The sequence below is a fragment of the Physeter macrocephalus genome, chromosome 1 (genome assembly GCF_002837175.3).
Source record: "Physeter macrocephalus isolate SW-GA chromosome 1, ASM283717v5, whole genome shotgun sequence".
NCBI lineage: Eukaryota > Metazoa > Chordata > Mammalia > Artiodactyla > Physeteridae > Physeter > Physeter macrocephalus.
Genome location: NC_041214.2, coordinates 29,285,697 through 29,313,060, shown reverse-complemented (window position 1 = coordinate 29,313,060; position 27,364 = coordinate 29,285,697). Strand labels below are relative to the sequence as shown.

The 27,364-nt window shown below is 51.3% G+C and overlaps 1 protein-coding gene across 1 annotated transcript; it reads left to right on the top strand.

Moving 5' to 3' along the window:
- Positions 1 to 33: 33 nt before the first annotated feature.
- Positions 34 to 23,592, top strand: RBP1 (retinol binding protein 1). The gene is made up of 4 exons (XM_007123264.4): positions 34 to 268; positions 807 to 985; positions 20,917 to 21,018; positions 23,459 to 23,592. Exons 1-4 carry the CDS (start codon positions 196 to 198, stop codon positions 23,510 to 23,512), a joined length of 408 nt encoding a protein of 135 aa, XP_007123326.1. The 5' UTR covers positions 34 to 195; the 3' UTR covers positions 23,513 to 23,592.
- The last annotated feature ends 3,772 nt before the right edge of the window (positions 23,593 to 27,364 follow it).

Here is a 27,364-nt window from a genome sequence, read left to right as displayed (position 1 = left end):
TGGGGGGAGGAGCGACAGCTACGGTGGATCCTCCCGCTGGCTTTGTGCGCGCTTGCAATCCAGCTGTCGCCGCCCCACGAGCCCCTGCCCCCACGAGGGCGCACATTTCCGGGCCGCCCACCACCCAGGTCGCACCGCGAACCCAGATCTGCTCCCGCCCGCTCGGTCCCGGTCCGGCCCCAGTCGCCCCCTGAAATGCCGGTCGACTTTACCGGGTACTGGAAGATGCTGGCCAACGAGAATTTCGAGGAGTACCTGCGCGCGCTGGGTAAGCGCTGCCCGCCGCGTTCTGCCCGGGGCGCCCGGCCGGGCCGCTGGGAGTGGGATCCAGGCGCCCTCCCGAGCCGGCCGCCCACCCGCCTGCCTCCGCTGGCCCAGCCGCCGCCATGAGCACCCCGACCGGGGAAGGGGCGTCTCCAGGGGGCCAGCAAGTGCGAATTGGAGGACGGGGGTTATTAGGGTTCATGGTGGTCAATGTCTGATGGTTGGCTCTCGAAGTGGATAATTTCATTAGGAAAGCTGGGCTTGGTTGGCTAGCTTTAGTTTTCAAAAGGTTAGCATAAGGGTAGAAAACTTTGTTGTAAAAAAAACAAACAAAAAAGAAAGCAAAGAAAAGAAAGAAAGAAAAAGACACAGACCAGCTAGCTGCGCGCAGAGGCCTTGCTAATCGAGCAGGGGACCTCGATGGGTTTCTTGGGGGGTGGGGCGCGGGAGAAGCGGGCTCCTAGGGCCCCGCTACCTTGGCAACAGTTCTCTGAATTTTCCAGTCAACTCTCTGCTCCTTTCTGCCCCGGCACTCCCTGCAGATGTCAATGTGGCCTTGCGCAAAATCGCCAACTTGCTGAAGCCAGACAAAGAGATCGTGCAGAACGGCGACCACATGATCATCCGAACGCTGAGCACTTTTAGGAACTACATCATGGACTTCCAGGTTGGGGAGGAGTTTGAGGAGGATCTGACGGGCATAGACGACCGCAAGTGCATGGTGAGGCTTTGCGTACACCTGGGCATCTGCTGCCCGGGGGTCCTGACCCAAGGCAGGGCTAGTTCATCTGAGAGGGGAGCAAGCGCCTTTGTGTTCTTAGGGGCTCAAGATCTTCACACTCCCAGCCCCCAAGGTAGGCAGCTCTCGACTTATCAAGCATACCCTCCGAGATGAAAGCTGTGGTTTGTTGAGTCTCTACTGTGTCCCGGCATTGGTGCTTTATACACTTGCCTTCATCTAATCCTCATAACAACCTCTGAAGGAGGTCTCAGTACGCCCATTTTACAGATGAAGAAACAGTCTCAAAGAGACGAAGCAACATGCTCAGAGTAACACAGCTAGGGAGGGGCTGGGCAGGAATTCCAGGCAAATCTGTTGACTCTCTGGCTGAACTGTAGGCTGGGGGAGGAAGGAGAGAAGGGAGGAAAGCAAGATGAAACACAGGCAACCCTTCTGAAGTGTAAACTTCCTACAGGACCTAGCATGAAGCCACTCTAGGAAGCAGGGGGCACCGTGACTCTGCCTTCTGACCTGCCCCTCTTCATCCCCAAAGTGGGGTTTTTCTCCTGGCCATCCCCTTCCCTACCCTATCCTCCACTGCCCCCGAGCTTCCTTTGAAGCTTGCAGCCAACAACCTACTCAGTAGGTCAGTGCCACAGCAGCCCAGGCCAGAGGAGGCAACAGTGGGGGAAGGGAGTGAGCCGCCTGCCCCCAAGGGTGGGAAGCTGGTGACCCGGAGACCCCAATTAGCGCCACCACAGCAGCCTCCGGGAAGGTCAGCCCGGGGTCTCCATCAACATTCTTGGGGTCGCTGGGAGGTCAGGGTGCTCCCGGTCTCCCTTTCCCAGTCTTGGGTCCAGAGCTAGCTCGCTCCCACCCCCAGGGAGCTGCTTTGCTTACTGATGTGAGCTTCTCCCCGACTCCTCTTCCCCTCCTCCTCCTACCCTTTACCGAGGGTCTGCTCCGTGCCCTGCACTGTGCCAGCTATTTTACACCACAGCCCGGTGAGGGAGGGGTTAGTAATCCCATATTTTACAATGACTGAGGCTCCCAGAGGAGATTCCAGAGACTGGACTTGGGAGGCCCACACTCCTGCTCGGGGCCAGGCTCCTCTGTGGCTAGACTTTGCAGAAACCGGGTGTCTGGGGTTTGTCAGGACTGTGGTTGAAGGAGTGCCGGTGTCTGGGGATGAGGAACCCCAGGCCAGGATGACTCACCCCCGCTACTTGTTGATTCATCTGAAGGGGATCTGAATTCGTGTCTGAGTCTGCGCTTGGAATGGTGGCGGAAGAGGGGGTGGCCACCAAGGAGGATCCTTGGAGATGCCACTGCGGGGAGAAAACACTACTGTTGTAGGGAAATGTCAGGTCGTGCCTTTAAAAGGCCCAAGGCCTCTTAATCCTCGGAGAGGCTCACAGTGGGAAAGGAGACCTTCAGACAGGGCCTGCCTTGGGGAGGAGGGGGCCCGGCCTGTCGGACCACTGCCCAAGGCCTGGTCCCTGGCTCGCTGCCTGGAAATGCACGTAAGAATAATCCTTGTCCCTGTAAGAACAATCCTTGTCCTCAGCCCACTCTTGAGGTACTTACAGGGCACAGCAAACATCTCTATTTATTTTGGGTCACTGCCACCTCTGGAATGTGCTGGCTTGTACTTACTTGGCTAATTATCTTCGCTGTTTCATTCCCACCCTCATCCATTACTGTATGAAACATTTATTGATCACCTAGTAATACTAGTTAATATAGGCAGACCTCGGAGATATTGCAGGTTCAGCCCCAGACCCCCGCAATAAAACAAACATCACAATAAAGCAAGTCACACGAAGTTTTCTGTTTCCCAGTGCATATCAAACTTATGGTTATACTATACTGTGGTCTAGTAAGTGTGCAGTAGTATTCTGTGTAAACAACAGTGTATATACCTTAGTTAAAAACTACTTTAGGGACTTCCCTGGCGGTCCAGTAGTTTATACCCCACACCTCTAAACCAGGGGGCACGGGTTCGAGCCCTGGTCGGGGAACTAAGATCCCACAGGTGGCGCAGCCAAAAGAAAAAAGAAAAACTACTTTATAGCTAAAAAAAAATGCTCACCATCATCTGAGCCTTTGGCAAGTCGTAATCTTTTTGCAATAGTAACGTCAAAGATCACTGATCACAGATCACCGTAACAAATAACGAAAAAGTTGGAAGTACTGCGGGAATTACCAAAATGTGACACAGAGACCCAAAGTGAGCCAATGCTGTTGGGAAGATGGCACCAATAGACTTGCTTGATGAAGGTTGCCACAAACCTTTAATTTGCAAAAAACACAATATCTTTGAAGTGCAGTAAAACGAGGTATGCCTGTACTCTTCAAGTGCTGAAGTACCGTTCCCCTTTTATTTTAACTCAGTGAATCTTCACAATGCTGGTGTCAACCCCATTTTACAGATAAGAAAACCGAGGCAGGATTTCTTGTCGGGTGACCTTGGGAGGTTAAGGAAGTGGCAGAGAGAGGATTTGAATGCGGTCTGACCCAGCGGAACATGTCACAATCTCTGATGTCCAGGAACTCACAGTCTTTGTGGTGGAGACAGTCACACGCACAGTCGGAACACAGTGTGATCAGTGGTGACAAAGGGAAGCTCCAGAGGAGGGCATCTCAGAAGGAATTCTGGAGGGGGTCACTTCTCCACTTACTTGTAACAAAAAAGAGGTGGAAGGGATGGGTTTGGACACAAAGGAAGGGGCACACGGCCCCCCTCTTTTTTCGGCCGTTAGGCATTAGGACAGTGGTAGGTGAACAGATCAGGGAGCCCTGCAGCTGGGCAAACTCGATGACATTGTATGAGGACTCGTGGTCACCTTTGCTGTCCCAGGACTCAGGGCGGCCGCCTCCCAGGTATTGTAGATGGCACGCGCTAACCGTGCTGCTGCCTGTTGGGAGGATGGACGGCCCTCTGCTCTGGCCTTCCCTTGGCCCTTGCACTGCAGAGAAGCCCTTCTCCCCTGCTGCCCAGCTGGAGGGGGGCCACAGGGAAGAGCACGGCTGGGGGAGAGCATAGCATAATAGAATGATGGCAACTGTCCAGCCTCGTGCTTGTGAATGAAGGGGAGCTGCCTGCAGTAGGCCACATGGCCAAGGCCTGGAGGGTCCTCGGGGGTCCTGGGCAAGGTGGTTGCCAAAGAGAGCGCACCACTACCCCTCCTGCTCCCCGAGCTCTGCAGCCACCAGCCGGGAGCAGTGGCCGGAGGAAGCCAGTTCTCAGCATCAGGTTGGCCTCCTTCTAACATGTACTTCCCAGCACATCACAAGGATCTCATTGCTCACCTGTTCTGTTCATTCCTTTCTTGGTCCTATAAGCATTTCGTGGTGCTCACTCTGTCTTTGCGGCCCTTGCGTTACTAAGATGAATCGCACAAGAGTCCCGCCCTCATGGAGTTCAGTGTAGTGGGGGCAGTGGACCAAAGCAGTCAGGCATGCGGAGATGGTGTGTTGATGGGGAAGGACAGGCAGAGAAGGGCCCCCCGGGTCTGGGAGGTCAGGGGCTGTTCCCACAGGAAGTAGAGTCTGAGTAGTGGCTTGAAGGATAGGCAGGAAGTAGGCAAACAGAAAGGGGACGAGAGGAAGGCCAAGGCCAAGAGAACAGCACTTGGTAGGTGCTATTTCAGACCTGTCCCACACCAGCCCTGGGCCCAGCCTGGGGACAGAGAGGCAGCAAGGCCTCCTGGAGCACCCAGGCCAGTGGAGGAGACAGACACAGCCTCAGGCCATTACAGCCCCGTGCAGTGATGGAAGCACAGCAGGCTAGGAGGGCAGGGATGGGGGGATGGGGAACAGGCAGTGGTCAGGGAGGGCTCCCAGGAGGAGGTGACGGCTGAGGGGGCCTTGAAGGACAAGTAAGAATTAGGGCGGATGTGGAGAGCATTTCAGGCGAAGGGGAACCACTTGCCAAAGGCCCAGAGGTCAGAAAAGGCCTGGCTGGGAGGGGTTTCATCCGGGACAGAGGTGCAGTCTGCAAAGACTTCATGTGGCCAGAGTGCAGGGTGTGGCTGGGGAAGAGGGCAGTGCTGAGGACCCAGTGGGGAGCCTGGATGTGGCCCCGACAGGCCCCAGGGAGCCTTCTGGGAGAGGCGTGGTCAGGCTGCCATCCTCCCCAAAGGGCCCAGAGGCTCAGAGAGCTCTGCTCCTGCCTCTTTCCATGGGAACCTTATCTGTCTTCTGGAACAGCAGCCAGAGGATGAAATCTGGCCTGCAGATGTGTTTTGTTTGGCTCGCACAGTGTTTCACAAATTTAAGAGCCAGTTGCCAATGATTGCCAAAGGTTGTAAGATGTCATAGAAAAATCCATATTTCTGGCTATTTGTACCCCAGTAAAATCAAGACTGCTGAAAATGCTGGGTGCCCTTTTATTCCTGCACCCTGTGGATCCCCAGGACACTGTCACAGTTGCTTCTTTTCGATGGGACCTTCTCCACTCTTCCACAGCCCTCCCCCCACCCTGGTACCTAAAGTCAAGGATCAAACAGCCAGCCGTACGTCACCGTTTGCACCGTGTGTCCCTTAGAGCAGTGGTTCCCGAAGCTGAGACCGGCGGCGGCGGCGGCAGCGTGAGAACTTGTTAGAAACACAGATTCTCCAGCCAGACCCCTGGTGGATCAGAAACTCTGGGAGCGGGGCCAGCATTCTGGCTTTCTTCAATAAGCCCACCAGGTGGTTCTGGTGCAACTAAACCTTGAGAACCACCGCTTTGGAGAAAAGAAACCTCTCTGTACCCGTGTCTCTGTAAAAAGTGGACAACACTCATGATGTTTCTGAGGCACTCAGGTGTAGAGGGCCACGTGCTGGCTCGGTCCATCGCCGGGCCCCGGTGTAATCCTCAAAAGTATGCTGCTGGTGCCGATGTCAAAGGTCGAAGAACTTTAGCTAAGACATGAAAGGGGCTCTGTGTTTCCTTCCTGGAAAAGACCCTGCCAAATGCTGTTTTGAGGATTACATCGCCGGGCCCCGTGGACGTGGCAGTCCACGCCCGGAACCACCTGAAATGGCTCTGCGGTCTCTCCCCAGGCTGATGGGTGGAGGGGCTCAGCTCCGTGCAGCCGGGATCACTCAGCTCCCATTTGCAGTTTTTTCTCTTCAGCTCTTTACAGGACCACAAGCAGCCAGGACTGTGGTTTTGGTAGAAGTGTATCAAGACTGGACTCAGCTTTTCTCCACCGCCTCCTGCACGCCTTTATCCATTAAAATGAAATCTGAGGCCCAGTTTGAAACCAGTATTATTTATTGAATCTAGCAGATGGAGGCTTTGGCAGGGTGGGGACCTTCCAAAAGGGAGATGCTCCTTCGCTTCAAATACCGTTCCCCACCCCAGGGCCAGGGAGCCCTTCGGCACAAGGAATGATCGGGTTCCTGGTTCCCAGCCCCCCCCACCACCCCGCCCCAGCACAGGCAGCTTTTGTGGGAGAAAACGAGCCTCGGCAGGAATCCCAGCCGGGAGCCTGGCTGTGCATGGTGGTGGCAGAAGGGCCATTTGTCACCCCTCTGGACACCAGGCCAGGCTTTCCCTGGGGGAGGCAGCTTTGTTCACTCAGCAGCCGGCACCTCCTCCCAGGCTGAGGCCTTGCCTTCATCTCCAGCCTTGAACTCAGGATGACCCCTTCCACAGAGCCTGCCTTCCACTTCCAGCCCTCTGTTGCTTTCTTTGTTTTCACTGTAAAAGGAAAAAAAGAATTCAAATGGCACAGGAGAAAGTGGACTGAAAAGGAAAAGACCCCTTCCCTTACCTGGCCTCATTCCCACCCCCCAGAGGTTATCACTGTTACTGTTTCTGGTGGATCTGTGCAGAAATCTTCCTCGAATATAGAAGCCATCCAGCCACGTAGTTATTGAGGAGGTGATTTCTCAATATTTCTATCTAAAGCCGAAAAAGACAGAAAGAGGGAGAGACAGAGAGAGAGAAAGAAAGAAAGAAAGGGAGGAAGGAAGGAAGGAAGGAAGGAAGAGAGAGAGAGAGAGAGAGAGAGAAAGAAAGAAAGAAAATCTACTTCTTAGCACATTGTTTTCTCACTCGATGATATTTCTCAGGCATCTTTCCGTATCAGCACTTACATGTTTCCTTCCCTTCCCTCCCTGACTTACTTTCCTCCATCCATCCATTCATCTAAGTATATATGGTAATACATGATATCTACCAAACTGCTGTTAATGCTTTGGTTTAAATTCTTTTGCCAGCTTTCCTCTGATCCTATTCTTGATTCATTAAAGAGGTTTTTTGTTGTTGTTGTTGTTATTTTAAAAAACATGATGCCAAAGGCAGAATTCACTCCCTGGGCTGCAGAGCTGAGAATGCCGTTGGATTTGGAAGCCTTCTGAGAGCCGCCGCTGCTCAGATCAGGCCCCCAGCATTTGGCAGGGTCTTTTCCAGGAAGGAAACACGGAGCCCCTTTCATGTCTTTAGCTAAAGTTCTTTGACCTTTGACATCGGCGTCAGCAGCATACTTTTGAGGATTACAAAAAGAAGAATTAAAGCAACCCAGATAAAATTCACAAAGTAACTTTCAAGAATCACATTTGTTTGTTAGGTTTTGTTTTTTGTTAGGCAGGAACAAAGGAAAATAACGTGCTAAATCCTTACTGAGTGCCATGCCTGTCCCAGATGATTTTAGCGCTTTTTCTCTTTTGGTCCCCACAGCAAATGCTGTTCTGTGAGTATCATTATGTCCATTTTACAGATGGGAATCTGAGGCTCCGAGTTGAGGAACCTTTTCAGCCCAAAGTCATCCAGCCAGCTGGTGGCAGAGGAAGGGTTCTAACTAGCTTATTTATAAAGCTATTACAAGGTCTCCTATGGAGCTCTGCTGAGGGCCAGCACCTGAGTTCCTTATTGAGAGGCTCATCGCGACCTGGAGGTGAGCACAGACAGTACTGGCAAGGCTTGGGGGTGTGGAGAAGGAGTGCTGGTAGTAGAGTCAGACATCTGGTTTTGAATCCTCCTCTATTACTTAGTTAACAAAGTGACCTTAAATGACTGGACCCGCTGCCTCTGTTTTCACATCTGCAAAATGGGCATCATGATTGCTGCTTCACCTGGCTCACAGCAAACTCTGAGGACCATGGTGACAGCACAGAAGACAGGGCCTGGTGAAGCCACAATATTACGTGCAAGAAGCGGGCAAAGCCCTTCTGATACCCTAGACCGCAGGCAAAGCGAACTTGTGTTGGTCAGATGTTTACCGGAGGATTACAGCTGTTTGTTTTTCTGACCGACATTGCTCCCCTTATTTGGTGGGAATGACCCCTACTTACCTGTGGGTTCTGATGAGTCTGCAAATCCCAGTACGTTGTGTCTCCTGGGATGAGCACCTTAAACCAGGGCCATGACAGTACCCCGTGGCCTGTCCCATGATCGTGCGTTTGACCTGCCCTGGGCCAGCCGTACGTTCCCTGCCACCCTCCATGGCTGCAGGCAGAAATCCAACAGAAGGAAAAAATAAGATGAGGCTGGTAGATAAGCAGAAATGAGAGAGAGAGAGGGAGAAACTTCAGCATCGGAGGGTTGCTGGACCTCCTGACACTTAATGCCATTCTGAGACTTTTCATGTGTACTTGAACCAGCAAATACATGCCCTTTCTTTCCCCTGAAACTATTTGAACTGGTTTCCTGTTGCTTGCACCTAAAAACATCCTATGACATACAGAGCCCACAGATCATAGGTTAAAAACCACGCAAGTAGTTAAAGCAGTAGTTCTCAGACTTGAACTTGCCCCACATCCAGAGTTTCTGATTCAGAAGGTCTAGAATAGGGACCAGGAGCTTTTCTAACAAGTTCCTGTCTGGTGCCGATGCCGTGGGTTCAAAGATCGTGCTTGTGATAACTACTGAGAAAGAGAAATGAGGAAGCAGGCTGGCCCACGCCCGGGTTCCAGTGATGTTCTCATCATGATTCAGTGTAATAAGCCTGTGCTGGGGTTAAGGGTGCCCAGTTATGGGGGACGAATGAGAGTGGAGAGATGCAGTCCCTGTGGATGGAGTCTGCCTGGGGACACCAAACTTGCAGCAGCCCATCATGGTTTGCAACTGAGGGTCCGAGTAAGTGATACCAGTAGTGTGTGCAGCTGGACAAGCGTGGGGTACAGCAGAGCAACAGGGAGCCTTGGCTTTGAGATGAACCTGGATTTGAATCCTGGGTCCACTCTCCAACTGTGTTTCCTTGGGGAAGGTACTGTATCCCTCTGGACTTAAGTGTCCTCATTTGTAAAAAGGAGCCAGAGACAGTACCACTGATGGGATGTTGTGAAAATTAAATGTGGTGATGAATTATTTCAAATCTCTATTGCTTTGTAACAAACCACTTCAAAACTTAGTGCTCCGAAACTCCGAAACAGTAACAGTTGTTTATTTTCTTCATGAATCTGCAGTTAGGGCAGGGCTCAAAGGGGGTGACTTGTCCCTGCGGCATGCCATGTCCGTGAGGCATTGGAGGGTCCACTTTCCAGATGGCTCACTCATACTCACTCTCTACTGGCTGCTTGAGCTTCCTCACAACATGGCAGCTGGGTTCCAAGAACGAGAGGGCCAAGAGAACAAGGCAGAGTGTTTGACATTCTTATAATCTACTTAGCCCCTGAAGTCATATAGCAAGAATTTTGCCATACTCTGTTGGTTGAAGCAGTCACGAAGGCCCACCCGTCTTCCCAAGGAAGGGGATAGGGACTCCACATCTCAGTGGGGGAGCACGTCGGGTGGAAGATACTTTAGAAAAGTTCAGTGTGCTATATGCAAACTAAGCTGTGACCACAGTGCCTGGTGTCTGGTGAGTACACAGTGGGAGTTGGAATATTATTCTCTGGCTGAAGTTTGCAGGTCTGTCAGGGCTGGGCTCTTGTTTCTGGCTGATCTCAAGTAGCAGCAGAGCCCACCAGGACTCCGTGGGGGTGGGAGAAGGTATGTGGTTCCTGGAGCTGGGTCTCCGCAGGCAGGGTCGGAACTCCACCTCCCTGGGCTGCCTGCCACCGAGGCAGGCCCTGCATGGGAGGCTGGCGTGTGAGTCGAAGGGGAAAAGGATGGCCTCAGAGTGTTGGGAGTGGTGCAGGGCTTCACCTTCAGCCCTGCACCCACCTCCAAAAGTACTTGATGTATGTTATGTATTCAACCCTCCAACAATCCTAGCACAGAGGACCTACTCTCCCATTTAAAAGACAGGGACCTGTGGTCCTGCCAGGGTCGCACTCCCAGTTAACTACAGCCCAGGGACTGAACTTCAGATCTCTCTGACTCCCAGCTTTGTGTGGTTTACAGCACAGGCTGCCTTCTGCTGGTGTCCCTAAGTGTCCAGGAACCACAGGCCGTTAGAGTGACTGTGGGTTTTTAATTCCATAGACCACTAGGTAGCCATGAAAGTGATCGCTGTGAAGATAAATGGAAAGTGTTTATGGGCAGTCAGTCCACAAGTTCCATAGATTCTGCTTCTTAATATCTCTCTCCCCTTCCCCCATCTTCTGAATATCTCTTGCCTGTAATAATAATAACAATTAATGTCTCTTATGCTGACTATGTGCCAGGCTTGGCGCTGCTGGCCGAGATCTGCAGCTTCCGGGCTGAGGGCAGCTGTTCCTGGCCCTCCTCTGAGCTCTTACTTGTCCACAGCCCATCTCCCTCTGAGGCAAGAGACCTGGCAGTCCAGCCGTGTCCTAACCGGTTCAGTCCATGAACCAGACTGTCATCTTTGGAACCCCATCTCTGCCACTTACAAACTGGGTGGCATTAAGCAAGCTACTTCACCTCCCTGTGCCTTCACTTGTCTGTGAAATGGGCGTTATTATCAAGTAAGGGATCTACTTCACAAGCTCCTTCACAATGGGGATTAGATGCAAGAAAGCCTGCAGTCAACTGCTCCATCAATATGAGCTGTTATTAGTAATTCTCTCACCTTGTAAACTGTGTGCTCCAGGAGACAAATTCTGGAGGTGACAATGTGTGAAGGGACACCTGGCCATCCAGAGAAGCGCTAGCAGGGTTACATGCGCAGAGGCTGGCCTGAAAGGGCACTTGCCTCTCCACCCTGATGGAGGACGGTGCGGGGCAGTGGGGTGGGCCTCAAGGCCAAGAGCAGAGGGGAAACCAGCGCCTACTGAGAGTCCAGAGCTGCAACGGGTCCTTGCAACCCCTTGTTTCATTTCCTCCTGATGGCTCTGTTCTGTGGCGGGACTCATTAGCCCCGTTTTGCAGATGAAGAAATGGAGGCTCAAAAGGTAAATTGCTGGGGTCACCCAGCTAGAAAGAGGTGGGGATGGATTGGAGTTCAGGCCCGCCTCTGTCCAAGGCCGTCATCAGGTCCCTCCTGAACGCCCAGCTCAGTCAGGCAAGCTGCTGTCTGCCGGCCAGACGAGCCCCACAGCCTGCCAGGTTCAATGGCAATGGCATCCACGGCAGCAAGATGTTCATGTGGGAGCAGGACATGGGTTCAGAGTTGGGGAGAAGGGGGTTGAAACCATGACTCAACGCTCTTCCTGGCACGATGTCTAAGCACTCCAGGCCTCAGAAACTCGGGGCCCATGTCGCTCCAATGGTTCACTTGGTTATATAAGCCTAATCTATGGAAGAAGAAACATAAGCCTGGGATATTTTGTCATTTAAAAAAAGGTGTAAATCACAAGAGTACCCCTAGAATGTTTTCTGCCATTCATTCATTCTATTGATTCAACAAATGGTAATGTGCATTTTCTCTGCCATAGATTCTAAGGTAGGGGCTGGTATCCTACAGTGAATAAAAGGTTTCCAGAGTCCAAAGAACTCTTGGTCAAGAGATCCTGACCTGCTCACTCTTCCCTGGTTACTGAGCTACCATCTTTTATCTTCTGGGAACTGTTTGTTTCTGTTCGCCTTGAAAGATAAAAAATAGGGGCCAGAGGCTCTCGTGGAAGAGATGAGGCCTTGGGTGGGCTCTGCCCTTCTGAGCCCCTCTGAGCACCTTCTGGCAGGACGGCCCCTCCTTTATTCCACCCCCACTGCAGGTGGACCTGAGAATAGGCCGGTTTCTTACACTTGCCCAAGTAGCAAAGCCAGCTCTGCCTGCCAGATAAGCAAAGATTTGGATTTTTCCATTGTACCAGGTTTGGCTGGTTGGAGCCACATAGATGTGAAGTGAGGAAGAAGAGATGCTGGTAACTTCTAGGGTTTGGAGGTGCAGGATCACACTCCCTGGGGAGTATCATGCCATGAGAGTCCAGCCTGGCAAAGCCCATTTAGAAGCCTCACTCATGCAGCCCCCTGACCTCCCTGCATCTGTGCAGGCTGTTCCCTCTGCATGAGATTCCCTCGTTCCTCTTTTCCAGTTTCTACTTCTTCCCCTAACTCTCTTGATGTTTTTTGCTGTCGGTTCCAGCATTACCTCCTCCGGGAAGCCTTCCCTGTTGGACCTCTGTCTCTACTTCAGAGGCGGACGAGGTGCCTTCCCACTTCCAAAATCACCATCACCTGCCTCTACCCAGCACTTGCCGTTTTGCTGGAATTCTCTGTGTGCTTGTCTTCAATAGTCTGTGAGCTCTTGAGAACAGAATCCTCACCTTCCCTGCCTCTATTTCTAGCACACGAGGCTGGCGTGCAGTTGTGGAACCCGCATTTGCCGAATGATGCTTCCTTACGCAGAACCACGATGCAAGGTCTTACTGCTCATTCAAGGGTCAGCTTAGATCAGGGAGCCAAGAGCGTGGGCTGTAGAGTCAAACCTCATCTGTACTTTGTGGCTGGGTGACCTTAAAGCCTCAGTCTCCACATCTGTAAAATGGGGAGAAGCATAACTGCTCCAGGAGGTTTAAAGAATCAACTTGATATGACCCACGCTTTAATACCCTGCCCAGCACATAGTGAGTATTAAGTAGATGATTTTAGGGTGATGATGGTGATGGTGAGAATGACAGTGTTGTTATTACTTACACCAGGAAGTACCCAGCACACAGCACAGAGTTGATGCCAGTTTACATGTCTGTCTTCCCTCCAGCCTGAGCTGCTCCATGGCAGAGCTTGGGTCCAGCCCAGTCTTAGGGCCATCCTCAGTGCTGGGCCCCTGCAATGACTGAGCCCAGTTCCACAGGGTCCTTGTGACCTTCTCCAGCCTCACTTCCCCCTCCCCATCCAGAACCTTGGCCTCGTGGGGCCTTGAGCTCTCTGGCGGTTTGTTGTTTTAAAATTAATCCTGGGCACTTTCTGGAATGTTTAAGGAATTTTAAAAATTTCATGTCAAGATTAGTCTTAACATTTTATCATTTAGTTTGTCCTAAGAATCGCGTTATCATTTGCTGTTTGCTTCTTCATGGTGTTGGAGTCACATTTGCCCATGCCCACGGAGGCCGGCTATGGCTTTACTGGTCTGTAGCTGTTGCTTCTAATGGCTTTTATGTGCCTAATTACTCGTTCGTGTTTTAAGGCCTTATTAATCTAGTTTTAATATGCTTACAGAATGAATCGGCTTTTCCCCCGAAGGTGCTGATTTTAGGTCATTGCCATTCCCCTGGGAAAGGATCAGAGGCTCACCCAACCTGACCTCCCAGGCAGGGCAGCTCATGGACTCAGCCAGAAAGAACTGGGTTCAAATGAGGGCTCAGCCCCTAACCCTGAGGAGGCTTGGGCTGGTTACTTAACAAGGCTACTTTTGATTGGCTCTAAATCTTGAGGTGGAAAGCCCCCAGCACCATACCTGGCACTTGGCAGGTTCTCAGCTACCTTCCCTGCCCTTCCTAGCCACCCACTTATTTCACAGGCACCGGAGGCTGAGAACCTTCTCTTTATTCCAGAAACCCTCAAAGGGTGAAGCACACTGTAACATCAAACCCCAGGAGGAATGGCCAGTTTGTATCTTTTAGCGATTCACATCACGCTTAGAAAGTGTCTAGTCACTGTCTGGTTTTTCAATTTTCCCCTTAAATTTAAAGAGCACAGGCTTGGGAGTCAGACCTGGGTCAGTCCTGGCTCTGCCCTTTGCAAGCAGAACCACCATGGACAAGACCTCCCCTCTGAGGACCTGGCTCTGGAACCACAGCGACAGTAAGGTCCAGTCCCAGCCCTCTGGGAAGTGGCTCTGTAAGCAGAGGGCCTCCCAGAGCTGGGCGGGCGAGTGGGGGGGCCGCTGATCCGTCTTCCCCCTGCGCATGAGAGTGGATGTTTGGGGCATGTGGGAGCTTTAAGGAACATCACAAATTCTTGGCAGCCAAGTTGAATGCTACTACTTGTGGTTCATGCCAGGTCAGTGTCAAGAGATGGGTCCATTTAGTGGGAATCGTCTGTCACTCCCAGTATAGGTCACTCATACAGGGTGAGGGGCCTCGAGGCTTCCTTGGAGCCAGCTTCCCCAGGCTGCCTGCGGGAGCTGAGTTTTCTATGTCACCCCAGGGCCAGCTCAGGTTTCTAAGTGGTCAGGGGAGCTGGATAATGGCTTTTGAAGTGACAGTCCCCTGTCAGAGTAATACAAAGCTGTCTTCACTCATCCTTTGGTGCCTGTATCTCTGGGAAAGCTGCTGACAAGGCCAAAGTGTTGGAGGTTATTAGTTTTTAATAGAAAAGTGAGACCGGCTTTGCTTTAGAACCAGCTGCCCTGGGCAGCAGCTCGTTTGCAGACTTCAGATGGTCTAGGCGGTGAGAATTACCGTTGGGAGGGGAGTTGAAGGTGGCCATACTTTCCCCTTGTTCTTGGGTTTGTCTGGGCTTCATTTCCAAGGTGGAGTTCCCGGAAGTGGGGTGCCGGGCAACTCTGCCTATCCCCGTGGTTGGTACCATGCCCACCTCAGCCCCCACTGGCATCTGCCTTCCTGTGTCACTTGAAAAGCACCAGGAACATCTTCTTGCCTGAAACTCCCCCACTAGACCCTGATTAAATGGATTAAGCAATGGTGAGTGTCCAAGCTGGGGGACTGAATTGAATGACCTCTTAAGGACCCTTTCAGATCTGCATTCGCAGGGCAAGCTGAGCCTTGTCCCAGACTTTGCCTGGTGTGGCAAAGGTAGCTGCTCACCACAGAGGGAGGTCACAGAAGGAGTCCTCGTTGTCAGAAGCTATGTTTTGTGTCACAAGAAAACAAGTGACCATTGTTTGCTACATCACCCTCCCAACGTTCTTTCTTTTCCTTCTTTTCTCTCATGTGTTTGTAGGTGATCGTCCTCCTCCCTGACTCCCCGCCCCCGCTTTTCTGTTCTTAGGACAAATCTGATCCTCTGGGAAATGGCTGGTTTATTCCCACAGGGTACAAAGCTTAGAAAGAAAAATCCATGCCCACCACACGTGAACATGGAACAGCAAAGTGGGAGAACTAAATCGTATTTTCAGAGCCATCGCGGCTGTCAGCGGGGAGTCTCCAAATAGATCTTCTGCTTAAACAAAGACTAATTAAATTTTAGGGGAAGCGGACATCTCAGGGCTCCTGGGCACCCGGCTCATCAGGCAGCCCCTGCAAGGTCTCCTCTTGGATCCAAGTCTCCCGGAAAAGAAGGAGCTTCTGAAACATTTAGCCATGGTGAATAGCTTGTCCATCACTTCTTCACAAATCTCCAACTTAAAAAAGAGAGGCTCTAGTTATTGTTCAGCTTCGACAGACAGACCCCCCCCTTATCTAAGCTCTGGACATCATGATTACCATGACCTCGGGCCCCCTGTGCCAGTCCTATGCATTTTATGTATATTTTCTCTCATCCTCCGCATACACTGGTAAAGTAGGTCTTGCAGTTATCCAAAGCCACATAACAAACCACCGCAAAACGTAATACATTAAAACAACCACCACTTGCTCTCAGGATGCTGTAGGTTGATTCAGTATCCACGGCTCCGTGTGACTGCATTCAGCTAAAGGCTCGGTTGGGGCGACCAACAGACTGTCACAACCTCTGGCAGTGACTGCTTTCTCATCGTCTGGGGCTTCTCATGTGGGCTTTCACTCTAGTAGAATAGCCTGCGCTTCCTTAAAGCACAGCAGCTCGGTTCCAAGAGGGGAGGGTCCCGAGAGGACGAGCCCCCAGCGTACAAGGGCTTTTGAAGGCGCCTCTTAACCTCACGCTTGCTGCTGTCCTGTTGGCCAGAGCCAGTCACGCAGCCAAGGCCAGAATCAATGTAGGAGGGGCCTCACAAGGGCGTGAATGTCATGTGACCCATTGGGAGCCCCGATGGAACAGTCTGCCACAGTAGACACCATGAATCCCCCTTTTGTAGATGAGGGCACTGAGGCTCAGAGAGGTTCGTCCTCTTGCCCAAGGTCATTCCACACAGTTAGGGACAGAGGACCCAGGTCTGTTGACTCCAAGGAACATGTTCTATGCCGACAGTACTGGGTCAACCTGATACAGGGTGGGAGGGCGGCAGGTACCAGGAGCCCAGGGTAAATTACAGCTGAGCTTCCCAGAGGACAGCACGGCAGACTCCCTGGCCCACTGGGGAGTGTTCCACCCAGCAGATCAGAGCCATGGGGCTGTGTGAGGGCGCAGGCAGCATTGGGGGACACTGAAAACATGCTCCAGGCCACGGTCCCAGTTATAGTCTGCCTCTATGACCCTGTCTACCCCCCAGCCTCGTACCTGCCCCTCCTTCAGCCCTGGCCTGCTTGTCGTTATTCACTCTGTTTGGGATGCCTTCCCACTTTAAAAAACTGGCTGTGTTTCCTCTGAGAGTGAGGGGCCCTCCTGGCCACCGCAGCCCCTGTGCTTCCCCTGATGGCAGCACCTACCACACTGAGCCGCAACTGCCTGGCACTTCTCTGTCTGCCCGTCTCTGCGGTGATCTCTTAGCCCAGGGGCCTTCAGGACCCATCTCTGGCTCCCAGCGCCCCACACCCAGCAATGGTTGGGCTGAACTGAACTGTGTTCCTCCCGGGGGCTGCTCAGTCTTAGCATAATGCCCATGTTTTCTCTGCACCCCCCAAAAACTGAGCAGACATCGGCTGGGTGCGTAGCCTGGCCTGGGAAACAAGGGGGGCACTGAGTCACGCAAGGCCCATGTTCCAGCCCAAACTGTTTTCCTCATTAGCTGGGTGACACTGAGAAAGTCACTTAACCTCTCTGAGCTCAGCCTCCTCTGTATATCAAATACAGACGAGAATAGTCTCTTTTCTGTCCAACTCACTCTGGGTCAAGAGTCAGCAGGAACTCGGGGCTTGAGAAGGTGCCTGCTCTGCACACTGACATAGCATTTGTGCGTTAAGGATTCTTCTCTTTGAGGGTCTGATTTGTAGGGCTCTAAGAAAGGGTTCTCTATGCTCAAAGAGCCTTCCACTCCCTGAATTCCTCGATCTATCATGAAGCCTGAAATTGCACCATCCATCATTCTTTTGGTAAGGTATTTTTATTATCTATATCCAAACGGTCCCTGTTAAAAGATGTCAAATGAATCAGAAAGTGTAACATTTTAGCACAGGAGCAAAGCCGCTTTACTGGGGTTTTTTAAATTTAATTTAATTTTTTTTTTAATACAGCAGGTTCTTATTAGTTATCTATTTTATACATGTTAGTGTATATATGTCAATCCCAATCTCCCTAGCCTGCCTTACTATTTTTTTTTTTAGATTTTTTTTAAAATTTATTTTTGGCTGTGTTGGGTCTTCATTGCTGCACGTGAGTTTTCTCTAGCTGCGGTGAGCGGGGGCTACTCTTCGTTGCAGTGAGAGGGCTTCTCGTTGTGATGGCTTCTCTTGTTGTGGAGCACGGGCTCTAGGCGCACAGGCTTCAGGAGTTGTGGCACGTGGGCTCAGTAGTTGTGGCTCCCGGCGTCTAGAGCTCGGGCTCAGTAGTTGTGGTGCACGGACTTAGCTGCTCCACGGCACGTGGGATCTTCCCGGACCAGAGCTCGAACCCGTGTCCCCTGCATTGGCAGGCGGATTCTTAACCACTGCACCACCAGGGAGGCACCTGACCTGCTTTACTATTAATGAACATCTCTTTCGTGCTCATTCTCTGACATTGACATTGGAAGGGAAGCAGATGTGAGCCTTTTGGAGATCAAGGTGGTGATCCTTATCAAAAGCCTTAAAAATATGCTCACTCTTTCATGCGACCATTTTTCCTCTGGAAATTTATTCTAAAGAAACGTTGTGCTCAAAACCGTATACAAGGAAGTCTTCTTTATAGTAGCACAGAATTATAAATAAGCTAAAAGTCCAAGAATAGGTAATGGGCTAAATAAGTATGTATGTACAATGAAATACTACCAGGATTGTCCTCATGGGCCTGTGACCAGTGCAGTCCCACAGGCTTCTGTGCCCAGAAGGGCCCCTCACTTGTTTTAACGCTCTGCTGTCACTGTCTTAAAATTCTTAATCATTTTTTAAAAAGGAGCCCTCATTTTCATTTTGTGCTGGGTGGGCACTGCAAATTACATAGCCATTTCCTAAATATTATATTACAATTAAAATAATGCTTATGAAGAATATCTGTTGAAGTGGAAAACTGCTTCTATTAAGTGAAGAAACTATGGGTGCAAAACCATAAATGATGCAATCCTAACTTTTTAAAAATAAAAATATATGTGTCTGTGTGTGTGTGTGTACACACACACACGCACACATATATAAAGACTGTACAGAAATACACCAACACACACACACACACACACACACACACACACACACACATATAAAGACTGGACAGAAATACACCAAAATCTAATTATCTCTGAAGAAGCAAGATTTTAGGTATTCTTGTTACTACTATATTCTTTTTTGAGCATTTCTCGAGTTTTCCAGGACAGAGGGTATGAATATGCTCATAGACGCTAATATTTCCGGTAGAGACAGAAGTGTGTCTATTGTAACTTAGCACCAGTGAGTCTCTCTTGGCCTCTGGTAGCGTCTGGAGCCCTCCGCGTGCAGGGTAGACTTCTGGATAAACACATGAAGAGAAGCTCAGTTGATGAGGAGGCCAAGTGCTCTTACGAGCTCCTTGAAGTTGAGGACCGTCTGATTTCAGTCCCCACCTCCCTTCCCAGTCTGGGCATGGACAAGGCGCCCAGTGAATGGGCATCTTGTCTGTGGCTTGAGGTCGTTAGTGGCCTTTACCCTCGACCCACCTCGTCAGACATTCACTTCATTCTGTCCCGACTTGGAGGTGGGACCTTCTTTCTGGCTTGGGGCTGGACATGTGCCCCGAGTGATCTGCGGACCAGGGAGAGGAGCCGCCCGCCCCCCACCGGGTCCTCCTGTGCCCCTCTCCCTCTGGGCTCCAGGAGCAGAGGGCAAATTGATGCCTGTGCAGAGCTGGGGCCACACTGGCTCCACCTGTCCCCCTTGTGCCCACCTCTCATGGCAGACTTCATCCCAACAGTAGAGGGTGGTAGAGATCAACAAGCTCAGGCGTGAGACGGGGCTGGGGAGGAAGGAGGAGGTAGTGCTTCCTAGGGAGAGGCCCACTCACTCCACACCCATTTCCCAGATTCCTCCTTCTCTCCTAAATCTTTATCAGGCACTAGCTGACTGTCCTCTCACCTGAGCATGGCAGGAACACAAGAATCCTAGAACCTTACCTCTGTAAAGCCAAGGCCTCTGAGTTCATGGCCTCTGACACCTCATATGACAGATGGGGACACTGGGGCCCAGAGAAGTGATGGACTTGCTCAGAGCCACACAGTGAAGGGGCAAATGGGGTTCTAACCTCTACAGGGGGAGGCAGGGCCCATGTGGATGGGAGGTGGGTAGCTGCGGATATGGGAGATGCCCACTGCACACAGGTCCCAGTCTAGACCGTGAGCTCCTGGACCATCTCCCCTCTAAATTCCAGCACTTCGAGCCCTGTATTTTGGGTGGGTCCATGTGCACAGGCTGGGCCTCCTCCTGCTGTCTCTCTGCCCTTCAGCACACCCAATACTTGGCGGGGCACACGGGGCTCAGGGAAGATGTGAGCGCTCAAAGGTGGGGCCGGAGGCAGGGGTGGAGGCCAGACCGGGCGGGTAGACCTGGGGCTTCCTCCTCTTTCCCCCACGGCCCCCTGGAATGTGGAACCTGCCTGAGGAGCTTCCTGAGCATGCCCTGTGCTGTTCAGTCTCTGTGCCTTCGTCTGGTCGTGGTCTGCAGAGAAGCTCTCTCTCCCAGCGCCTGCTTGTCTCTGCTTCCGCTTTGCTCTCCTGTCTTTCAAAGCCCAGCCTGGTGCCTTCTCCTCCCAGCGCCTCCCTTCCCTGAGTCTCATCTGGGCTCCCGCAGCCTCTGGTCTGTAACTCTGGTGACGCTGGGCACCTAGGGAGGCAGCGTAGTCCAGTGGGGAGGGGGACCTCTGAACATCACAGATCCGTGTTCTGATCTGGCTCTGCCATTGACACCTGGGTGGACTTGGCAAGTCCCTTAGCCTGATCTGTAGAGCAGAGATGCTAGCCCATGCTCCGCCTGGACAGTCATGAGGAGCCAGAGTCAGCACGGAGAGTGCCTGGAAGAGCTGCCGTTTGTACTGCAGATGGTGATGTAGATATAAGGTCATTCTCCAGGCAGTGAAAAGATGTTTGAGGTGGGTGGGGGCCCTCGTTTTTGGTGTCCCGAGACCTTGCAAAGGTTGAAACCGTGAATGAATGAATGAATGAATGAATGAATGTCTGGGGATGAGCAGGATATTCTAAGAAGTCTGCCTCTCACCACCGAGATGCAGGCCAGCAGCCCTCACGCGCCCCCAAACCCTGTGTGCGCTCAACCCTCAGGAATCCCTCCTCCCTTCCCAGCCCCATTCTCAGCCTTTGCACCTACAGCTCCCGCCCCAGTGACTTTTTCTCCCCTAATTATCCATTTAAATGAAATTTATGAAGGTTTTTGTGAATTTTAAAACTGATTTGCCTGCTTTAATAAGAGCACGTGACGGACAAGGAGTATATGAGGCTGCAGATTTTCTGTAATGAAACTGACTTGAGCGCACCCTGGATTCTCAAGGTTGGGGCTGCCCCTCCCCCAGCGCCCGGGGGCTGCTGGCTCCAGACTGACAACTGTGGTTTTTGGCTCCGCAGACCACGGTGAGCTGGGACGGGGACAAGCTCGAGTGTGTGCAGAAGGGCGAGAAGGAGGGACGCGGCTGGACCCAGTGGATTGAGGGTGACGAGCTACACCTGGTAGGTTCCGGGGGTTCGGGGGTAGGTAAGCCAAGCTGGGCCCCAGAGGCCCTGGTCAAGTTGGGGTCTGGGTGGCCTTTGGAAGTATGCACCATGGGTGGACCTTGGTTCTGCTCTGAAGCTTCGCTTCCAAGGCCCTGGGGAAGATGCTTGAGTGACTTTAAAAACTGAGTAATGTGTTTTCAAGGTCTAGGCTGACCCACTTGTCCAATCAGAGGGAGGAGGTGAGGAGATGCGTCTGCTAAGCCTGAGATGGGGAGCATTCTGTATCTCTTTCCATTGTCTCAGCAGCCCGATGGGCCAGGTACTGTTATGGTTCTTATTTTGGAGATGAGGACACAGAGGCTCACATCCAAGTAACACAGCTGGAAGATAGCAGAACTTACATTTGCTCCCAAATGATATCTGTTTTCACCATGCCAAATTGTGGCTAGCCGGAACCAGGCGAGTTCTCTAAGCTTCTCAAGACATGATCTTGTTACCTGAAAACTGAGTTCACCTCTTGGTGGGTGTTGAACCAAAAGATACAACCAAGCCAGAGATCGGGAGAAGGAAGGGTTTATTACTCAGATCAAGTGAGGAGAACACCAGGGACCTTTCCCAAAGCTGTTTCTCCCTGAACAGCAAAATTGGGGAAGTTTTAAACCAAGGGCACATGTATATTCATGAAGGGGCTTGAGCAGAGGAGAATTCAGCATTGAAATAGGGCAAAGGTCAACAGAGTCCAAGCTTTAATTGACTGAAGTCACGAGGGTCAGAAAAGGTCCACATCATAATCCCATCCTCCACCTGGGTGGAGGCCTTAGTTCCCAAGGAACTCAAAGATGGTTATGTGTATTCCTTGAGGAGGAACTAGGCCTCTGTTCTATCACTGAACTGTGATAAACTGTGATAAGTCACTGAACTTGACTGCTTTTCCTTGGTTCCTGCATTTCTTCACTTCCCTTAAGATCAGTAATTACTGAGACCAGTTCAAGGGCAAGCACTGTAGCCAGGCTTAGATCACAAAATGGCTTAGGCCAAAAATGGCATCTTTATGTCCGGGCACTCCCTATCCTATCTGCTTACTATCTCTACAGTCTAGGTTGGAGGAGGAGAAGCCTTTCTCCGCTCAGGTGTGGGCCCCACTCACCCTGTCCTCCAGCCTGGGATCGTTCGTCAAAGCCACTTCTACTCTATCCATTGTCTGGAAAAAGCACATCCAAATCCAGAGTAGGGGACTTAGCCTCTGGGGGGCTAAAAATAACACCTGCCCTCTGAGCAGAGACCTCCTGTCATTCCTTCTGCCACCTTGGAACTCCCCAGCTACTTTCCTTCTGAGAAAGGAGCCTCGTCCAGGTGACCTGGGGTCTATTTTGACTCACCGGGTACTTTGGGGGAGGTGCCTTCCTTCCCTCAACCTCATCTGCAAAACGCCATCCTAGCACATAGGGCTCCTGCCAAGGTCAGGGTCTGCAGGAGCTTTGGGACGTGTGAGCGCTGAGAGGAGACACATCATATTCAGAGGCAGCTTCGGCTCGTGTAGAGCCTGGGCTGCAATGCCTGACCTTGAGCCTTTCTCCTTCCTGGGCCTCTGTTTCCTCAGCTGCAGAGCAATGAGGGTAGGTTATGTGATCCCCACTGGCCCTGTCAGCTCAAGAGTTCTGTGGCTTTTTGCCAGAGGTTGCAAAGTGTGGGCCACAGGCCCCTTTTATGTGGCCATCCATGGGCTTCAAATTTCTTCAGCCAGTAATTAAAAAATTAGGAGATGTCACATAAATATTCAGATTTCTGGACTCCTACCAAAACAAACAAACAGAAAGCTTCGCAGGTGTGGCAACACTGTGCTGTCATTCTTGCTGGCAACACTCAGCAGGGGTTGCCCTGGAGGCAGAGCATGGACTTTCTTAGCTGCATTTAGCACTACGTGGGAGCTTTTAAAAAGAGCAATTCCAGGGCCTCACCCTCTGAGATACTGATACCAGTGTAGCCTAGAACCCAGGTATTTTTCAAACTCCCCCAGTAACTCTAATGTGCAGCTGAAGCTTGGACCCACCATGCTGGTTTGCAACCCTGGTCTGCGGCGACCCCTTTGGGGGCTGGGCCTTGAGTCCGGCCCTGATTTCTTGCAGCCCTGCGCACAGACTCTGACCTGGGCTCAGGCCTGACGCTCTTAAAGCCTTTGGCTTGTCGAGGGTAGTAGACGGAGGGAGGCATCTGAGAGTCCTGTCAGCCAGCTCTGAGCCACATCTGTCTCCAGCCAGCTCTGTCTATAGGGCATAGCCAAGACCGATGTCCACTGATCCAGTTCAACTGACTCGCCAAGGAATTGTCTAGTTCAGGCCAACTCTTGGGGAAAAATAGCAGTCACGGAGTATTTTCCAAGTCCCTGCCCCTGGATGCGCTGAGCCCCAAGTGTGACCTTGCTTTGGCCGATAACAAGAATCTGTTTTTGTTTCAGGAGATGAGAGTGCAGGGTGTGGTCTGCAAGCAAGTATTCAAAAAGGTGAACTGAAGCCTGAACATACCTTAGTCTCGAGAAATGAGTGGCATGGACGGGGGGGGGGGGGGGGGGGGGCCCCCTCTCTGCATAGCATGGGGCAGAGATCCAGCCTGCATCTGTTAGCAGAGTCTGTCTCTCGAGAAAGGAGTGGCAGGGACGGGGGGGGGGGCGGCCAGGGTCCCCCTCTCTGCATAGCATGGGGCAGAGATCCAGCCTGCATCTGTTAGCAGAGTCTGTCTCCTGGCTTTGTCTCTTTCCCTTTTCTTAAAACGAAGCCATCCCAATAAAAGTGGTCTCTGCTCGATATGTCTATTTTGGAAGAGCTTTGAAACCCCACTGTGCTCACATTTTCTCTGAAGGCTTCTGAAGCTGGCTGCTCTTGACACCAGCCCTGAGCAGAAAGGAGAGATTCAGCCACGCGCCTGCAGATTCGGTCCTGATGTTACACCTGTATGGTCTCTCTCCAGGGCACAGGCTTGGGTCCCGGGGTCTGTGGCCTGACATTCAGTCATCTATGTTTTAAGTACCTACCATATCATATGTCCAGTCTGGGTCAAGGTGTAGTGAGTGCCAGAAGCAGGCCAGGATGCCCTCTACCCCGGAACTTAGAGCCTTGTTAAGGTCGGACCAACAGTGACTTCATGACTGCACTTAAAAGTGTACAAGAGATGCTCCAAAAATTGTTTGTAAACGAAATGGAACTGGATAGAAGTTTAAACTCAAAGCTAGAATGAGGTGAACATTAATGAAAGACAATTGCCGATTGGATTTAATTTCAGAGATGTCATGAATGCACACCTCATCACCCCAAAACCATCCGCACCCCATCTATGGGCTTATGTAAAGCCTTCCTCTTCACTGTTACAGATGAGGCATAACTTGCCAATCCCTCTGGAAGAAGAAAAGCAGCCTCTTGTTCTCACTAAAGTGTAAATGACTGCTAGCTGTGCCTTTGCATAAAGAAATGGGGACACTGAGTGAGGAGGTGGGCCACCATGGGTGGGAAGAACCACTGGGAAAGGAAAGACTCACATTGAGGACCTTGAACACCAAACCTGCCCAGGCTGGGCCCTGCCCTTTGGGAGGAGCACTGGGTTAGGAGTCAGATGTGCTGGGATGGAATCCCAACTCCACCACTCACAGGGCTACCACACCGCTCTGGACCCCACTTCTCTAGTCAGAAACTCACAGTAATAATCCCGCTCCCTTCCTGCACAGATAGGTTTGTGAGGCTTGTCATGCATATCAAACTTGCAGACTGCCCAGTGCTAAACCAGTGGCTCTCAGACTTAGCTAAATCTTAGAACTACCTGGGCAGCTTTTAAAATTTCGTGTACCCAGGCCACTACCCAGGACCAATTACATCAGAATGTCTCGAGGTGGGACCCAAGCATCAGGTTTTCTTTCCAAGCTCCCCAGGTGATTCTAGTATGCCACTGGAGTTGAGAATCACTGCCCTAGACCAGTGTTTCTAACCTGGGGGTAATCCAGCCCCCACCCAGGGGCATTTGGCAAAGTCTGGAGATATCCTTGATTTAACACCTTGGGCTGGGGGTGGGGGGGTGGCGCTCCTGGCATCTAGTTGGGTAGGCAGCCAGGGAAGCAGCTAAATAGCCTTCAACGCCCAGGACAGCTCCCACAACAAAGAATTATCCAGCCCAGTAGGTCAAGGTTGAGAAACCCTGCCCTAGACAAACATAAGAAATGTTTACATGTTTTGATTACTGAGGTCATTTCCCTAGCCTACACCAAGGAGATCAAAGCCCAGAATGGCCTAAGATCCTGGAGACCCCCTTCACGTTTGTGGCCTTGGTCTTTGTCCCTGAGGGTAGGGAGCTCAAAGGCAAAGATTCTTGTAAAGACCGTTCGTTCATTCACCACACAAATGTTTAATGAAGGCCTATTGTGTGCCAGGCACTGATTGAACACCACACCTGTTGGGGATCCAGGCGTTCCCAACCCGTCCCAGGTACGGAGACCCCATCAGACTTCCACTCCCAATACATAAATGCCTCAACCCAACAGTTAGGTTCTGACCGCTGCGAGTGTGCATGTGATGTAGGGGTCCTGACCCCACCCTTGGGGGCCTCTGGTACCCAGGGGAGACTCCTTACTCTGATTGAACAGCTTGAATACTAGGACCTATTTTAGTGGTCCGTGGGAACCACAGGAGGTTTTTGAGCGGGAGAGTGGCAGGATCCACCTCTCAGCAGAACTAATCTGGTGGCCATTCTCTCCATAGTAAGAAAAAGGTGAGGAGTCCAGTTGGAGTTTAGCACAGGGCAGTCACATTTAATTGAAATTCACTTCATATGAGATTAATCTTCCCAAAGAAGTACAGGTCAAGTGGGAGGGATGTTTCTTATTGTACATAATAAACCTATAACCAGGGAAGCAGGCTTTGGGCTCTCAACCGCTGCTTTCCATTTTCTCAGCTCCATCTCCAATGGCTTGGAAAGGGCTTGCTCCTAAATTGGCAGCTGTATGTACCATGGTGCTTGCTCGGCTTTCTTTGAGGCATTTTAGCACTTCTGACTTCCAGTGCAAAGCTGTTGATGTTGGCTCCATTTTGGGAACACTACCGCAAGCTCCACCACTTAACTGACACTTGGATGCCATTGTTACGGTTATAAAAAAGATTTTCAATTCTAACAACAGTGACTGATCACATAACTGAGCACTAGGAATGGATTCACTTACTGAATTTCCAAAGCATGGCAAAAATACTGTGATGCCCACGGGATGACAAACGATGGAGTTTGCCTATTTACCAAGCTCACCTGGTGCCGCGAGGCTGTGGAAATTGTATCACTCCATCTCGCAAATCCCTGGACCTGCCAACTTGGAAATTTTTGCTGTTTTTGTTTTTTTCACATTTTTCAAATGGAAGGGTTACATTATTTCAAAATACACCTGAAGTGAGACCTTATTAAAGTATTTACATCACATAATTCCAAATATTCAAAACCTAAGGGGACTTCCCTAATCGTCCAGTGGTTAAGACTCCATCCTTCCACCGCAAGGGGCGCGGGTTCGATCCCTGGTCGGGGAACTATGATCCCCCATGCCGCATGGTGTGGCCAAAAAATTTTAAAAATAAAAGAATTTTAAAAACCAAAAAAAAAACAGGACTGCCATGTGCAGCAACTCAGGTGAGAGGGCTGAGGCTGGGCTTCGGGCAATGGAAGGCCCTCACTGGGAACTGGGGGTGAAGTGGCTGAGTGGCTAAGCTCTGGCCACGTGGCCCGGGTTCGAGTCCCATCTCTGCTACTTCCTAGCTCTGTGAGATTAAGGCAAGTCATGCAACCTCTCTGGGCCTCAGTCTGCTCATCTGTAAATTGGGACTAATAATTCCTCATAGACTTTTTGTGAGGATTAAATTAATCTATGTAAGCAACTTAGAGCAGATGTATATTTAATCTGCAAAGAGATTTGAACAGTGCCTGGTGTATAACAAGCCAATTTATGTATGGGTAAAAAAAACAAATCAGAGATCTGAGAGGCACTTCAGGGTAGAAGCAACATAACTTCACTGCAGACACGACAACACAACACGGTGTGGGTGACGGAAGAGCGGGAGAAGCCAAGGTCAGGGCAGCCGGGAAGCAGTTAACAGAAATCAGGAGGGGTGGGTTTCTAGGGCAGGAAGCCCCCAGGCTGCCTCAGAGGCGGGGGTGGGTGGAGGAGGCTCGTGCAGAGCCTCTCTCCGACCTCCTGGGGGTGCAGACCCCAGTGCAGGTTGTCTGCCACCACCAGCCCAAAGGATACTGGCAGGGACCCCGGAGCTTCTGATGCAGACACAGTGACCCTCCATCACAGGGCTGGCAGGAGGATGGACTTCTGACATGAAACCCCCAAGGCCCC